General features: G+C 67.0%; 4 protein-coding genes across 4 annotated transcripts; 2 read left to right on the plus strand and 2 right to left on the minus strand.

Moving 5' to 3' along the window:
- Positions 1-1,053: 1,053 nt before the first annotated feature.
- On the minus strand, positions 1,054-1,696 carry EMIHUDRAFT_222565 (hypothetical protein; the record flags this gene model as incomplete). The annotated part of the gene is made up of 2 exons (XM_005792858.1): positions 1,054-1,237; positions 1,371-1,696. 2 exons carry the CDS (start codon positions 1,694-1,696, stop codon positions 1,054-1,056), a joined length of 510 nt encoding a protein of 169 aa, XP_005792915.1.
- A 4,596-nt stretch (positions 1,697-6,292) lies between these two features.
- EMIHUDRAFT_222569 (hypothetical protein) lies at positions 6,293-6,697 on the plus strand (the record flags this gene model as incomplete). Its single annotated transcript, XM_005792859.1, has 1 exon — positions 6,293-6,697. The coding sequence occupies one exon, from the start codon at positions 6,293-6,295 to the stop codon at positions 6,695-6,697; it is 405 nt and encodes a 134-aa protein (XP_005792916.1).
- A 254-nt stretch (positions 6,698-6,951) lies between these two features.
- On the minus strand, positions 6,952-8,105 carry EMIHUDRAFT_108437 (hypothetical protein; the record flags this gene model as incomplete). Its single annotated transcript, XM_005792860.1, has 2 exons — positions 6,952-7,232; positions 7,412-8,105. The coding sequence occupies 2 exons, from the start codon at positions 8,103-8,105 to the stop codon at positions 6,952-6,954; spliced, it is 975 nt and encodes a 324-aa protein (XP_005792917.1).
- Positions 8,106-12,867: 4,762 nt separating this feature from the next.
- On the plus strand, positions 12,868-16,124 carry EMIHUDRAFT_454204 (hypothetical protein; the record flags this gene model as incomplete). Its single annotated transcript, XM_005792861.1, has 8 exons — positions 12,868-13,131; positions 13,332-13,673; positions 13,796-13,960; positions 14,092-14,172; positions 14,267-14,573; positions 14,645-14,862; positions 15,107-15,852; positions 15,929-16,124. The coding sequence occupies 8 exons, from the start codon at positions 12,868-12,870 to the stop codon at positions 16,122-16,124; spliced, it is 2,319 nt and encodes a 772-aa protein (XP_005792918.1).
- Between the last annotated feature and the right edge of the window lie 57 nt (positions 16,125-16,181).

The following is a 16,181-nucleotide window of genomic DNA, read 5'->3' on the forward strand; positions in this document are numbered from 1 at the left end:
GAAGCGCTATTTCCTGCTCTCAGCTCACCACCTCGCCTTCTCTGTCGCTCTCCTGGCCCAGGCCCATCAGTATCAGGTCTGAGCTGTCCTAAACCGCACTTACCTCGGGTCTTCAAGCTCACACCGGCTCGTGATGCCACGGAGAGGGCTCCGAGATTGTCCCCGGTGGACCCCATCCGAGCCGATTGCGAGGGCATTACGGAGGTCATTGTCGGCGCCACCGACCGTGAAATGTCCCGACCCGCAGCCCTCATGCACTAGGCTCATGGATGCAGTCATAATATGTAGGCCTTGTCTCCCGAAGTTTGGAGCAATAGCCGCAAATAGTACTTTTTGGCACTTCATCGCGACACGTCCAGGTGCCGACAAAGCGGCTTCCCAGCTCACCACCTCGCCTTCTCTGTCGCTCTCCTGGCCCAGGCCCATCAGCAGCAAGTCTGAGCCGTCCCAAACCGCACTTATCTTGGGTGATGAAGCTCACTCTGGCTCATACCACGGCTCTGCAGCCTCACACACGCCCGTTTCAGCCACAGACACCGCCGGCACGCACTCCCACTTCACACACGCTCAAGCACAACCCCATCAAAGCACATCCCTGCTCAGAATGGGCAAGGGCTACCACCTGGTGACCCTGGTAGCCTCTGGCTCGCCACTGCACTCGGCTCCTCTGCAGCGGTCTCGGCTCTCGCCACGACAGCACGCCGACGGCAAGCTTTGACGCCCGTCTGGTGGACCTGCTGTGGCCACAGCCGCCCCTGACATGCATCTCGCACCATGACTCGACACCGGGCCCGCTCAGCTTGGTCGTGGCGGCGTGTGTGAAGGATGCGCGGCCGAGCCGCTGGCTGGCGCCGCTTGAGCGTCCGAGATGGCCGCAGCAGAGGCCACGCGTCGCGCCGCCGGCCAATCCCAGCCTCTCGGCGGTCGAGTTGGTCGAGCTGGCGGGCGGAGAGCCGCCAAGAGGGCAGCAGCGGAGCGTGAGAGGCCGTGCGAGCTTGCGCTAGCGAAGCGCTAGCGCTTCGGGCGATTTCAATAGGCGGCCTACCTTGGCCTTTAACCGCCATGGAAGTTATCCGTTGTGCGGACGTCGCCGCGGCTCGCCTCTGCCGCGGCGGCTGCTGCGCGCACGCGGCGGCGCCGCTCTCTCGCGAGACGGCTGGCGACGCGGCTCGCCGCCGACGTACGCTGCGCTCGTCCGACGGTCCGCAGCGTGGCGTGCGCGGCGCTGCGCGCCGCTCTGCGAGCGCTTCTGCGCCTGCACTGCCTCTCTCTGTTGCTGCTGCTGCTGGTGATGATGCTGCTGCTGGTGCAGCAGCTCGGCGTTCCGCAGCTCCGCGAGCAGCTCGAGGTAGCCGTCGTCGTCGGGTGACACGAAGCCGCGCCGCAGCAGAAAGTCAGCGATGACGACGGCCACGTTCGGCTTGAACAGCCTCTCGCCCGCCTGCCGCTCGACCAGCCGCGCCACCTCATCCATGGGCGTGAGCGAAAATTCCTCGACCTCCCCGTCGACAGCGCGCGGCACGAAGTCGTCACCGCAGCGCAGGTCGAAGGTGTATAGCACATCGCGCTTGAGGGCCCACCCCGTCTCGTCAAACCCGGTGTAGCAAACTCCGCCCGCCGGCTGGATCGCGCCTGCCAGCCGCGGCGGCACGCCAGCCTCCTCGGCCGCCTCCTTGCGGATCGCGCCGAGAGGCATCTCGCCCCCCCCCCAGCCGCCCACTCGTACGTACAGCGGGTGCGGGAGAGGAGCCGCCCCTCAGCCGAGCCTCACGCTGTTGACCGCGTCAACTTCGGCATCCGAGAGGTCGAGGCGGCCGAGGTAAGGAGGTGTGCCGCCGCTTCCGCTGCTCCCTCTTTCGCAGCGCCTCGAGCTGAGCGATGCGACGGACCGCCCCGACGTATTCCATGTGCGCCGTGCGAGGCACGGCGGACCCCGCGCCGCACGCTTGCGCGAGCTCGATGAAGCGCGGCATCGCCTGGGCGATGGCGGAGCGGTACGCGACGGCGCGCTCTTGGTCTTGCTGCTTGCCGCTCTACACACTACAGAGTCTTCTGTTGCGGGCATTGTCCATTTTGAGAAAACAAGATCTGGCACGCCGCCGTTTCTAAGCCTTTTCACACCCCTCACCCACCCCACGCCGTGGTTTCTTAGCTCCTGCCGGCACCCCAGATCAGCCGGAGGACTAGGTGTAAAATACAAAATAAGGACTGGCTGGACCTCCTCCGAGAGCGCGGCGCCCGGTCCACCCCCTGCACGCCTGTGCCATTGTTGATGTCCGCGTAGTTGAGGACGCTGTAGTCAGCCCCCGCCGCAGAGAGCTGCGACGCGGTCGGCTCCTCGTCCTCCTCGCTGGCCTGCGCCGCCTCCTCGCCCTCCTCGCCCTCCTCGCCCGCCGCCTCGGCCCGCCGCGCAGCCGCCGCCTTGGCCCGCCGCGCAGCCGTGTCGAGCGTGTGCTCCTGATACGCTGAGAGGACCGAGAGCGGCGGGAACTCGGCCGCAACCCACGCCGCCATCAGGAGCTTCATCGCCCGCTCCGTGAGCGCGCCGATCAGCGGCGCCATTTTCTGCTTGCCCTCGTCCGACAGCAGGTCCTTGTAGCCGGGGCACCGAGAATGGAGGAGAAGTCGAAGGCGTCCTTCTCGTAGAAGGTGATGAGGAAACGGCCGAAGAGCCCGTTCTTGTTCTTGTCCTCCATCTTAGCCATGCGCAAGACCGACTCGTGCTGCGTCATGAGCAGCAGCGACATCATAAAGTGCATGCGCTTGATGTCGGTGACACCGGTGCCCTTGGCGACCTCCTCGCCGGCGTCCCAAAACTTGGTCCAGGCGGAGAGCTCGCCCGACGACTTCGACCCTTCGATGTTGGCAACCCACTCCTGGCCCTCAGGGACGGACATAAGGAGGCGCCACAGCTCTGGGAAAGCGACGAGCTTGTTCATGAGCCGCAGGCACGCAGCAACGGGTGGGTGGCGAAGAGGGAGGAAGGGTGGTGCTCAATGAGAAGCGCACAGGAGGCGGTGCCGGCCGTCATCAAGCCCTTGAGGTCGCCGTTTGTCTCGCGCGGGTGATAGGCGACCGCCTCCCGGAGCGCGGCGGGCGCCTCCTTTTGCCCGTGCTCAGGCCGCAGAATCTCGGCTACGACGGTCGGGACAAGGGCTTGCGGGGCAATCGCCTTGAAGAGCAGAGACTTGGCCGATCCGGTCCTGTGTCATATGCTTACGAGTGACTGCAATGTGTGTAGGTGTGAGGGAATGAGAGTGGAGTGTGACGCACCCTGCAACCATAGACCGATAGCACGACGAGTAGGCAGAGAAAGGGGTGCGCTTCTCGCCATTGGCGGAGGTGGAAACAACCATGTTGACGGAGCGCAAAAGCGCCTCAGCCGACGCCTCCAGAACGGTTGCAACCGCCGATATGGGCACGCCTTTGATAGCGCTTGCGATGTGCGCGAGCTGCATGGCGAGCTCGTCGCCGTCATCAGCCAGCTGCTGCCAAGTCGCCTCCGTCTCCTTGGCGACAGCCTCCGTTGAAAGCTGTTCCGTCAAGCTGATCATAAAATCCTTGGCGAACTCACGGACCGCGTCGTAGCAGCCCTGCTCCACTGCTTGCGTGAGGCCCGGCTTCTCTGGAACCTCCGCTGCGCTCGGCAGCGGGCTCGGCTCGGATGGCTGCGACTCGCCGTCCCGAAGCTCAGAGTCCAGCTCATTCGCCGTCGCCGGTCCCTCGATCACGGGCGCCGTCGCCGGTTGACCCGCGTCCATGGGCGGATTCAGCAGGCCTGCAGCCCTCCAGCCCTCCACACCCCTCTCGGCCTCGTGGCGGGCACTCTCGGAAGATCCGCGCCATTCTTTTTTTGCGACCCCTCCCGGAGGCCCTTCCGACCCCTCTCGAGCCCTCCCGCCACGAAGATCCTCCCTTTGTACGACCGTCCCTCCGAGCCCACCCGGCGCCCGAGCCCTCTTGCCTATCACCCGAGCTCGGGGGGGCGGCGAGCCCTCCTGGACCCCGCCACCCCTCCCGCCTCGCCCAGCCCTCCTGATCCCTCTCCCTCCCGGAATCCCGGTGGACCGCTCCACCCTCCCAGCGCGCTAGCCCTATGGGACCCTGTGGAGTTCTCCCGACGCCGATCCGACGGGGACCCCTCCAGCCCTGTGGGCTGGCGAGCCCTCCGGTCGGAGGGGTGGAAGTGGGAGGGCTCGAGGACGGACCCCTCTCGCTCCGGGAGGGTGGAGGGGTGTGGAGGCTGGAGGGTGGAGGGGTGGAGGGGTGGTTGGGTTGAGCCCTCTAGCTCTATCGCGGATATAGCCCTACCCCTCCCGCCGGGTTTTAGGGCCTACCCCCACCCGCTAAGCGCTATGCCCGCCTTCCCGGTTCCCGCGCAGAGCGGTCTCAAGAGGAAGAGGCGGGTGAGGGCTGAGGCTGGAGCACGATCGCTTGTACAACATGTGTTCATGTGTGTACGAAGGTGGTAGTGCAACGTAGTGAATAGGTGTGTGCATGCGCGCCCCACACAAGTACAGAGCCCCAGCAAACGTAAACCGCTGCCCGCGTACGCACAACCGAATGGCAAAACCGAGACCGCATCCCCCCCTGCCCCAAGAGCGCAAAAGCCACAGCACGGCCGGGCGCCGCTCCTGCGCTCCCCTCCCCACCGCCCAAGCCGTGCGTCTCTCCGCCCACCGCCGCCTGCACTGCGTGCCAGTGCAATTTTGCGGGGTGCGCCTCATCTCGCCGGCTCGGGAGGGGAGGGCGGCGCGCAGCCGCCTCACTGCGCGTCGAGCAGCCGGCGCTGCTCTGGCGGGGAGAGGGAGAGCCACCTGCCAAGGCCGCGCCACGCAAGCGTCGGGGACGCTTCTGAGCTGCATCTCGGCCGCACCTCGGCCGCTCCTCGGCCGCACCTCGGCCGCATCTCGACCGCATCTCGGCCGCATCTCGGCTAAGCGAGCCACCCCTCCACGCCCGCCCACTCGTCTTCGCCTGGCAGCGGCCTCGAGCAGCGGACGTGGTACCTGCTCGCGCGCCCAGACGTGAGTCTTCTTCTTCCCGCCTCGCCGCCACGCGGCTAGCGAGGCACCAGCCCACAATCGGCTTCCCGCGCTTCTTCTCCGGTCGCCTACACGCGACGCGGGCGCAGAGGTGCCACGGAGTGTCCTGCTGGCAGAGCGGCCCGCAGCGGCGCGGTCTGTCGCCCGATCCGCAGCTCTCCCGCCTCGATCGGCTCCCCACACACGCGGCAGCAGGAGCGGTCTGTCTTCGCCCTCTCCACGCAGCACACCGCCGCCTGGTCACGGCTCGAGCGGTGAGGAGGAGGAGCCTCGCTCCCTCCGCCCTCTCTCCCCCACCGCCCCCTCTCATCCGCCTGCCGGTTCGAGCTCGTGCCCCAGCCCGCGTGCTGCAGCGTGTGGTTGCCGTCCGCGTCGTAGTCCTTCTGTCACCCGCGCACGCGGCGGCACGGCCGCTTGCCGCTGTCGGAGGGCGACTACCGGACATGCGACGGACGTGTCATGCACGCGTACGGACAGCTCTCGGCCGCAAACCGCGAGATGACGCCGCCCCCTCCCGCCCGGCCACCGAGGCGGCGAGCTCCGCGTCAGACTCCGCCTGAGGGCATCCAACCTCGGGTCAGCCTCGGCGCCTCGTCCAGGAACCTCGGCCCGACTCTCGTCCGCCTGCAGCCGCCGCGCCAGCGCAAGCGAGGCGGCGTCGCCGTCACGCTGCAGGGCGGCAGGCGGAGGCGGCGGCGGCGGCTCGTCGTCGCTGGCGGTGAGGTCGATCGCCTCGGCGCCGTCGGAAGTCGCTGCGGCGGTGCCGGCGGTGCCTGCGGCGGTGCCGGCGGTGCCTGCGGCGGTGCCGGCGGTGCCTGCGCGTGCGATGTCGGCAGCCACTCGCTGCGCCAGGTGCAGCCGGAGCGCCTCCACGTGGGCGCTGACCGCAGCAGCCGCTCGTCCTCCCGACGCCCACTTGCTGGAGAGCGTCGGCCGCTGTGGGCCGTTGCGAGACCCGTCCAGGTTGAGCATGCCAACCGTCAGGCGGTGGAGCGCCTGTGCAGCGGAGAACTCGCCTCGCAAGATGGCAGCGTCGAGGCACTGCTTGTTGCCGTCGAGGCCGTTTTTCCACTGCACGTGGAGGTGGCCGTGGCCCTTTGCAAACGGCCACGGGTTGGCGCGCGCCTCGGCGATCACGGCTTCGCTCAGCGCCATCCCGCGCCGTCTCGATCAACTGGACTGGCAGAGCAAGAGGAACGAGCGCGCAAGAGAATGAGTTTTTCTTTTCTTTCCTTGTCGCCTTGTGGATGTGGGAGTTCGCCGCGGATGTCTGGTCTCTGGGGGTCTGCCTTGTGGCGATGCTCGGCGGCTTCATGCCCTTTGCAGCAGACCAGCGGCGATTCGCGAGTCAGGTGAGGGTGCTGCGGCGCGCCCAAGAGGAGGGCCGATCGGCGACGAGAGCCATCTTCGGCTGGTTCCCACCTCGGTGGTGCAATCTCTCCGTCGGCGCAATCAGCCTGATCGATTCGCTCCTCGCCCTCAACCCTCGCGAACGGCCCTCTGTCGCCACGGTGCTCCAGCACCCGTGGATCAGCAGACACAGCCATGGCGAGGAGTGCGCAATCGAGCGCGAGGGACCAGCCTCGCCAGACGAAGCCACGACCTCGACACGCGATCCGACTCGCCACGGTCAATTTTGGGTTCTGGTATGATGCCTCGTGTGGTGAGTCCTTGCGGACCACGTCTCTCTTTCCCCCCGCCACCGCACACACGTCTGGCTCTGCGCACATTCTTGTTCACTACTTTTGTCCATTAGTGTTGTTTATACCGAGCCGTCAGCGCGGATCAGTCACAAAATATCAATCACAAAATATCCACACGTAAGCGAATGGGAGGCGGTCCGACGGGCGGGCGGGTCTCAACTCTCATGATTCGTGCATATGCGCGCGGCAGCCGACACTGACACCTATCTAATAGCCTGCCGCAGGCAGTGCAAGGGCAGCTCGCCGGAAGCGACTGCGGCGATGTTGCTCACGACCTGCTCCCTCTTGCGCACCTCTTGCTCCGCCGTCCATCCGGAACAGTGCGGCGTCATGACCACATTGGTCAGCTCGTGGAATGGAAACTGAGACGGCCACGTCTCGCCGCTCTCCACGCTGGGATATTGCCACCACACGTCGAGCACCGCCCCCCCGATGCGCCGATCTCGCACGGCTTCGTACAGCGGCCGCTCCTCGCATAGGCCGCCTACACGCGAGATGCGAGAGAGGCGGGTTGGAGGCAGAGGGCGAGGCGCCTGCGTGGGGTTTAGTCGGCGGAGCGCCGCGTCCGACGTTGATGAGCACGGCGGTCGGCTTGAGCAACGCGAGTCTGAGGAGCAACCCAGTGGGGTCAGTGGGTCGCGTAGCAGCGAGGGTGGTGCGCACACCGGCGCTCGTCGATGAGGCCGCGTGTCGCGGGCGTGAGAGCGCAACAGAGCACGACAAAGTCGCTCTCGCGCAGGAGCCGCTCTAGGTCGGCCCCGTCGCCCGCGCCGCGCCATGCAACACCTTGCGGCAGCGGCTGCGTCGCCCGGCGAGGCCTCCCTGTCGTGGCGAGCACGCGCATGTCAAGCGCCGCCGCACGGCGCGCCACCTGCTCGCCGATGGCGCCGAGGCCCACAATGCCAAGCGTCTTGCCGCCTGCCTCGCCATGAAAGGGAGCGAGCCCGCGCTGGCCTGGCGCGCCAAAGGGGGGGACAATGCAGCGCGCTGCCCGCAGGGCGCGGTCGGCCCGCATGCAGCCCACCTGCCACTCTAGGATTGCGCAGAGCACGTATTCTGCGATCGAAGCATCCATTGAGGAGGTGTTGCAGACGTGAGCTGTGGGTGGCACCGCGTCAAAGTCGATCCACTCGTATCCGGCGCTGGCACACTGGAGAAGCCTTAGGTTGCGCGTCTTTCCGAGCGCCGAGGCTGGAAACCCAGGCCCGGCCACAATGACAACCGCCAATGCGAGCAGCTCTTCCAGCCGCGCTGCTGAATCACCGAGGCGCCACTCCTCCAGCTGCCAGTCGGACTGGGCCGCGTCGCGAATGGGCTGCAGCAGACGAGCCGCGCGATCGTAGAAGAGAACGAGCATGTGCGTCGCGGCCAGATGAGACGTTACAATGAGGAACTCGGGAGGGCAGTGGCGATAGACTCGATCGTCACAACTTCGAGGCCGAAAGAAGAAATCGCGGTGAGCTGAAAATGAAGAGCGATGTAGATGCGATATCAGAATCCCCTATCCAGCCGTCTCAGTTCACGCCGGAATCGTGAACCGTGAACCGTGAACCAACTAGCCCCCGCCCCGAGTCCGTGAACCCCGAACCGTGAACCGACTAGCCCCCACCCCAAGTCCGTGAACCGTGATCCGTGAACCGACTCCTCCCGCGACACCCGCCGCGAACCGTGAACCGTGAACGAACCGAGTCTGGCGAACCGGCGGTGAACCGCCGGTTCGCGAACTGGGTTCGCGAACTGGTTCGTGAACCGCCCCCACCAAGTTCGCGCGGCGGTTCGCGAACTGGGTTCGCGAGAACTGGATCGTGAACCGCCCCCACCAACCTACTTGCCGGGCTCATAGTCCTTCTCGTGCTTGCACATTCGTTCCGGCTTTCGCCGCGCGCTGGTTCGAGTTTCTGGGTCTCGGTTCACGGATGGTTCGCGAACTGTGTGGTTCGCGAACTGTGCAAAACAACCACCGGCGGCCCCACGACGGCGTCCTCGCCGCCTGGGCGGACGCGATGCGCGCCCCAGCCAACGCGCCGGTCGTGCACGGTGACAAGGAGAAACCAGAGCTCACCCGCCACCCGGCAGTACAACGAGGGGTACAAGGTCGACCTCGCGGAACCCCACGCTGGCCCGGGAGGATGCGATGAGGTGAATGAAGTCAAGCGGCAGCGTCGACCGCACGGCCTACTCGCCCAAGTACTCGCTCTCTTTTATGTCCCACCATGCAGAGCGCATCTCTCTCTCTGTTGTGCGAGGCGTGAACCGCGCCATTCGCTCTCACCTGGCAACCCTGTCTGTGTGACCATTAGTTAGTGCTCCGCGAACCCCGGCTCCAGCGGACCGAGTAATTGCTTGACTGCGTGGAGTTCCGAGCACGATGATGAGAAGCAGGCCGAAAACGTACCACCGCCGCCGCCGCCGCCGTCAGCCGCCCCTGCGCCAACCGCCGAGAGGCGAGAGAGAGTGGCCGTGACTCCCTGGTGACTCCCACCCATATCCGCCACATCGACGAGGGTGCGCGACTCGACCGCGCCTCTGGCGAGGAGAAGAGATTTTCCCTGGATTTGAGGAGAAGAAAACGAATTTTACAACAAAACTCCCTCGCACAACACTGGGCACGGGACTGGCGCGCACTAGAAAAAGAAAACGAGCGCGCGTGACGAGACTCATCAGTCCTCGCTCGTCCACTCCGCTCCACAGCAGAGCGCTCCACAGCAGAGCTCGTCCACAATGCTCCGTCTCGTCTTCTCCCTGCTAATTCTCCTCTGCCTGTCCGCTGACTCAATCGACGCACGCACCGCCATGCGCAAGCTTCCCGTCCGAGCGACCCGCGCGCCAGCTGGGGCGATGATGGCAGGCGGCGATGAACCAAGTGAGCTGCTGCCAGAGCGCTGGACAAAGGGCCGAGTCGTCAAGGAGCCGACCAGGGCCAAAGCAGCTGCGGCTGACGATGCGACTCGGCGCGATAAGCTGTACTTGCACGACGACCTCCTGCCCTCGCGCTGGCTCAATCTCCTCTGAGATGGGCGTTCGGCCGACGTCTCTGCGGTCTAGTGCGCGAAGATGGTGGCGCGACATTGTGCCTTGATAGCTGCACACTGCAAACGTGCTCGCACACGTCTTTCTCCCCTAGCTAAGCTGGGCTCGGAACTCTTTGCCGCCTAGTCTCTTGGCTTGCGTGCTTGCGAGCTCGACAGGCTGCTGCATGTCCGTGTGCGAGTTGGCTGCCGCCACCTGAGCGCAGAATGATGCCTTCAGCCCTCTGCGTACTCGTTCCATCCATGAACGCTTGATTCCTTTTCTCCGCGGCCAGACGCACGGCATAAGCACGCTCGCCATACCTGGCATGCCGTTAGTGCTCCGAACCCCATGCCCGCGGCATATAGCGTCGGCTCCAGCGGACCGAGTAATTGCTTGCCTGCGCGAGCTCCGAGCACGTTGATGAGAAGCAGGCCGAGAGTGAAGAGACGTACCGCCGCCGCCGTCACGCGTCAGCCGCCCCTGCGCCAACCGCCCTAGGCCTAGCAACCGCCGAGAGGCGAGAGCCGAGAGTGGCGAGACTCCTATACTGTACAGTACCGCTATCCGCCACATCGACGAGGGCGCGCGACTCGACCGCGCCTCTGGCGAGGAGACAAAACGTCAGCGGGAGGTGCAGGGGTGTGCTCGTGGCGTCGCTGCTTGCTGCGGCCCCCACCCCACTGAGAGGTACGATAGAGGCGCGAGCTCGCGTGCGTGTGGGGGGGGAGAGAGAGATGAGTCATGAGAGTGCGAGCGCTGCCTCGCAGATCATGTTTGGTCCGCTGAGAGCACGTTAGTTGTCGATCTCGGGCTCTTTCCCCCCCTCAGTGAACTCTTTTTCTTGCGATAAACCCCCCAAACGGCTCGCGCCGCCGCCGCCGCCGCGCACTGCCCCCTCACCGACCTGGTGCCCCTTGAGCTTCTCGCGCGCGTCGTCTCTCGCTGCGACCCCGCCGACATCGCTCGCGTTGCGGCCGTCTCGCTGCTCTTTCACGCCTCACTCGCGGAGGAGGGCATCCGCTTGTGGGCGCAAGAGCGCGGCTTTGAGCTGCCGGCGCAGCCAGAGGGCGAGGGCTGCGCCGTGCGGTGGCTGTGCTTTGCTGCGCTGCTGTGCGAGTCCAACCCGCCGGTGAATGCGGCGGCAGGCGATCAGCACAGCCTCTTCATCGACGGCGAGGGGCGGCTGTCGTCGTGCGGGTCAGCGCCGTCCTACGCTCCAGGGCTGCTCCAGCCCTTCAACCCATCGCTCCTCGGTCACGGCGAGGGCGTGGCGCGGCTCAACACGCCGACCCGCCTCCCGTCGATGCTGGGTGGCGAGTGCGCCGTGAGCGTGTCGGCTGGGCCTTTCCACAGTTTGACCATCACCGCCGACGGTGCTGTCTGGAGCTGGGGTCAGAGAGGCTTTGGCCAGCTAGGTCACGGTGAGCGGCAGGAGCAGGGGCAGCTGCAGCCAAAGAAGGTCGAAGCGTTAACTGGGCAGCGCATCGTCGCTGTGTCGGCTGGATCGTACCACAGCCTCGCCATCACCGCCGGCAGTCTTTGGAGCTGGGGCGCAGGAACGTTGGGCCACGGCGACGAGCAGGACCAGCTGCTGCCCAAGAAGATCGAGGCCTTGGCGGGGAAGCGCGTCGTCGCTGTCTCGGCGGGATTCGCGCACGACCTCGCCCTCACCGCCGACGGCGCCGTCTGGGGCTGGGGCCGCGGGGGGGCGTAGGCCGGTTGGGCCACGGCGACCAGCAGGACCAGCTGCTGCCCAAGAAGGTCGAGGCCTTCGCTGACCAGCGCGTCGTCGCTGTGTCGGCGGGAGCTGCGCACAGCCTCGCCCTCACCGCCGACGGGGCCGTGTGGAGCTGGGGCGGTGGAGGCCTTGGCAAGCTGGGCCACGGCGACCAGCAGGTTCAACTGCTTCCGAAGAAGGTCGAGGCCCTAGCTGGCCAGCGCGTCGTCGCTGTGTCGGTTGGGTCCCTCCACAGCCTCGCCCTCACCGCCGACGGCGCCGTCTGGAGCTGGGGCTATGGAGGGCACGGCCGGTTGGGCCACGGCGACGAGCAGAACCAGCTGCTGCCCAAGAAGATCGAGGCCTTTGCTGGCCAGCGCGTCGTTGCCGTGCTGGCGGGAGCCTACTATTGCCTCGCCCTCACCGCCAATGGCGCTGTCTTTACCTGGGGCAAGGGCGCATTCGGCTGCCTAGGCAGCGGCGACCAGCAGAACCAGCTGCTGCCGAGAAGAGGATCGAGGCGTGGGTGCAGGCCGGCCGTGAGGTTTAGAGAGAAGCGCCAGCTCCTCCGTAAGCCTCCACAACAGTTTCCTGCAGCCTGCCTCGCTCGCGGGATGAGATCCATTCCTTCTTCGCGAAGCCTACAGAAAGGGGAAAGATTTTTCCCGCGGCATCCCTCCATGGTGCCCCCCTCCCGCGGGAATTCTGTTCCTCTGTTAGTGCCAGTGGCGCCACAGTCCCGTGCCCACTCAATTCTCAAGTGTTGTGCGAGGGCTGCGGTAAATTTCTTTTTCTCGCGAATGGCCGATGCCCGCCCCCACAACGCCGCTCGCGCCGCCTCGCCGCCGCCGCCGCCGCCGCCGCACACTGGACACTCGCTACGCCGACCTTCCTTGTTCCTGCGCGGCTGGAGAACCTACCTACCTGCGCGGCTGGAGGCGGCTGCAGAAGGAACAGGCAGAGCCAGAGGTACCGCCCTTGAGCTTCTCGTGCGCGCTCTCTCTCGCTGCGACAGCCCCGCCGACATCGCCGCTCGCGTCGCGGCCGTCTCGACGCTGCTCTTCCACGCCTCGCTCGTGCTGGAGGGCATCCGCTTGCGAGATGAGAGTGCGGGCGCTGCCTCGCACAGCAGGTTTGGAGAGAGAGAGAGAGATCTCAGGTTTGGTGCAGGGAGGGGTGTGCTCGTGGGATGCTGGCGTCGCTGCTTGCTGCGCCCATCCACTGAGAGGTACGATAGAGGCGCGAGCTCCCCTGCGTGTGTGGGGGGGGGGGGGGGTGAGAGTGCGGGCACTGCCGTCAGGTTGGTCCGCTGCTAAGTTTTTCTTATTCGGCCCGCCCCCTCCGGCCGCTGAAGCGGACGGGGTGCGTCGGGTCTTCCATACGCGGGAGCATGCCGCCATTCGCAGCGATCTTCGCCCTCGCGGCCAACATGAACGGCCGCTACTCGGTCAGCAGCGGCGGCCGGCATGACGTGCCATTCAACGACGATTACGCTTCGCGCGGCCTGGAGTACTTTGATGTCTGGTCGCCTGAGATTGCGACGCACTACGCGGAGGTATTCTGGACGGACATGGGCACGCACCCCATCCCGCCCGAGATTGTCCGCCGCTTCGCCAATAAGACGATGGCCATCGTCGGGTACGAGATGGACCAGGTGATGGTACAGCCAACGGGGAAGCCGGGCGTCCACCCGGAGAAGGACGTGTCCGTCCCCATCAACTGGGCATGTACGGGGCCCACCCCCGTTTCCGCCCGTTCTTGGTTCCCCTGAGCCCCCCCCCCCCCCCCCGCCCGCCCGCCCGCCCGCCAGACAACCATCACTACGAGACGTGGCTCCTCGGCGCCGCCGCAGAGATGGAGCGCGTCTCAGTCGACCCGAACGACGTGTCGTCGCACGGGGCGGCGACGCGCATGGTCGCGCGGCACCGTGCCGGCGCCGCCGCCTCTCCCGACGGCGCCCCCTCCTCGCAGTGGTTCTCCGAGGGCAACGGCGGCGAGTCGCGCAAGAGCTTCCACGGCTACCCGGCCGGGTTCGCGCAGCTGGTCCACTCGCCGAGGGCGTGGCACACGACGCCGATGCAGATCGACATCCGGAACCGCGACTGCGGCGCCACCCCGGACGACGTGGCCCGCTGCTCCGGCCCGCACGGCTTCACGCCCGGCCCAGAGCCGCGCCAGGCGAGGCACGGCCTTGCTGTGGCCGGCCTCTCTTCACACGGTCGGTGACTCGTCCCATTGGCACCGCCAGGCGAGGCACGGCCTTGCTGTGGCCGGCCTCTCTTCACACGGTCGGTGACTCGTCCCATTGGCACCGCCAGGCGAGGTACGGCCTGGCTGTGGCCGGCCTCGTGCCGGGCGGCCCAAAGGGGGGGGTGCCGGGCGCCACAAACTACTCTGGGCTGCTCGAGTGCCCCTGCAACGGCCGGTACGGAGGCGACCCCGCCTTTTACCCAGACGGAGGAAAGGGCGGCAGCCGCACGCGCGTGCTCACACACGACTTCAAGGGCGTCGCCGTCGGGGCGTGCGGCGCGGCGGCGAGCTGCAGCGCCTCGGGCCCGGCAGGGCGAGTCCAAGACCGCGTGTCCGCGAGATGTTCGCGCTCCCTCTCGCATAGGCGCACGTCCTCTCTGCGGAGGCGTGCTTCGGCGCCGTCGCCCAGCTCGGCGTCAACGCGACCTCCATCCGCAACGAGACGGCGCAGACCGCCTCCTCGCACCCTCTCGGCTGCTCGAGCACGCGCCTCGTCGGTGACGCGTCCACGACACGCTTCCCCCCCCCCCCCCCCCCAGGTGCACTCCTCGTCGCTGCCTCGCGGCTGCTCGGTCTCGCGAGACGCGCGCGGCGCCTCGTCCGCCACCTTCAACACGGCGCACTCGGCGGTCTCGTGCGAGGCGGGCGCGAGGCGGGTGGGGCAGGTGACCTCCCTCGTCGGGGTCACGCTCGGCATCGCCCTCGACGCCGCCTCGGACGCCGCCACGCTCACTCTCTCCGGCCCGGCGGGCGGCTGGTTCGGCGCGGGGCTCCACGCGCTGGTGATGGCCGACCAGCCATACACGATCGTGGTGGCGGGGGAGGAGGTCTTTGAGCAGAAGCTGGGCGCGCGCGGCGGGTGGGGGCTCTGCTCGTGCGGAGACACGTCCGCGACACGCCTCGGACGCGTCCTTTAGGCACGTGCGGCGAGGAGGCGCAGCACTGCGCGGGCACGCGCCTCGCCGCCTCCGTCACCGTCCTCTCCGACTCGGTCTCTGGCGGCGTGCGTACGGTGGAGATGTCGCGGCCTCTCAAGGGGCGGACGGACGACCACTACTCCTTCTCGCTCGCCGCAAACACGACGCTCAACCTGATCACGGCGGTCGGCTACTCGCACGCCTTTGGACACCACAAGGCGCACCACCACTCTCCCCATATCTCCGCATATCTCCGCATATCTCCGCATATCTCCTCACGCCTTTGGGCACCACAAGGCGCACCACCACTCTCCCCATATCTCCGCATATCTCCGCATATCTCCGCACATCTCCGCATATCTCCTCACGCCTTTGGGCACCACAAGGCGCATCACCACGCCACGCTCACCCTGACCGTAACCCTAACCCTAACCCTAACCCTAACCCTTCGGACACCGCAAGGCGCACCACCACGCCACGCTCACCCTGACCGACGCGGCCGGGGCGCCGACCTGCGTCTGCGACCAAGGCGGCCGGGGCGACCTCTGCCACGACGGAGGCACGGGCTGCGCGCACTTTGTCAAGGAGTGCGCCCCGCCGCGGCACGACGCGGCCGGGGCGCACTACCCTTTCGGCGATTTGCTCGAGCAGCGCAACCCGACCTGCAGCTCGATGTCGTACGCGGGGGGGCTGCGCTGCTGTGGCCACGGCCGCATCATGCTCGACGCGGACCAGCCAGTCCGGCCGGAGCTCCTCCGTTACCACCACAAGTACCGCTTCTGGTTCGAAGAGTACCTGCCCGCGCCGCGCGCGCACGCCGCGGTCCAGGCCCCCGCTGCGCCGTCTGGCGGCGGCGCGTCCCACCTCAACCTCGAGCGCATCTACTACATGACCGAGGCGAGCGCGGGGGAGTACGACGTGCCTCCCGCCTTCGCCACGCCGTCCGTGCCGCTGCCGGGCTACCCGAGCTGGCCTCTCGGCGTCCCGACGCCCGGCACGAGCTGCACCGGCAGCTGCCCCACGCCGGAGCAGCCGAGCCGGTTCGGCGCCGACTGCGAGTGCGTGCACACGATCACGTACCACTGGAGCATCGACAACAAGAGCCTCATCTACGCGGGCGGCCACTGCCATGCGCCCTCGTGCCTCGACATCTCCCTCTACCGCAACGACACGGGCACGCCGCAGCTGCTCTGCCGACAGGCGACCAAGTACGGCGCCGGCGACGTCAAGCACGACAAGTTCGACGAGGCAGACTTCGTTGCCCTCCCTCCCTGCCTCTGGGAGGGAGAGGGGTCTCGACCCGGCGCCGTGGCTCGGGCCCAAGACGCCAATGGTGTCGGTCAAGCGAAACCGGAACACGCGCCTCGGACACTTTGGCGAGATGGCGAGCTGGGCAAAATGCGGGCGGTACCCCTTTCCCGCGGAACGGCGGGGAGGTTTGGCCAACCGCAAGGCCACGGGTAGGGGGCGCGCTTCTTAGGAAGCTGCGGGGTCCCTTGGGAGACGCTTGGTGGGGGGCGCTCCTCCCCCCTTTCGT

This window comes from Emiliania huxleyi, assembly GCF_000372725.1.
Source record: "Emiliania huxleyi CCMP1516 unplaced genomic scaffold EMIHUscaffold_104, whole genome shotgun sequence".
Classification (NCBI taxonomy): domain Eukaryota; phylum Haptophyta; order Isochrysidales; family Noelaerhabdaceae; genus Emiliania; species Emiliania huxleyi.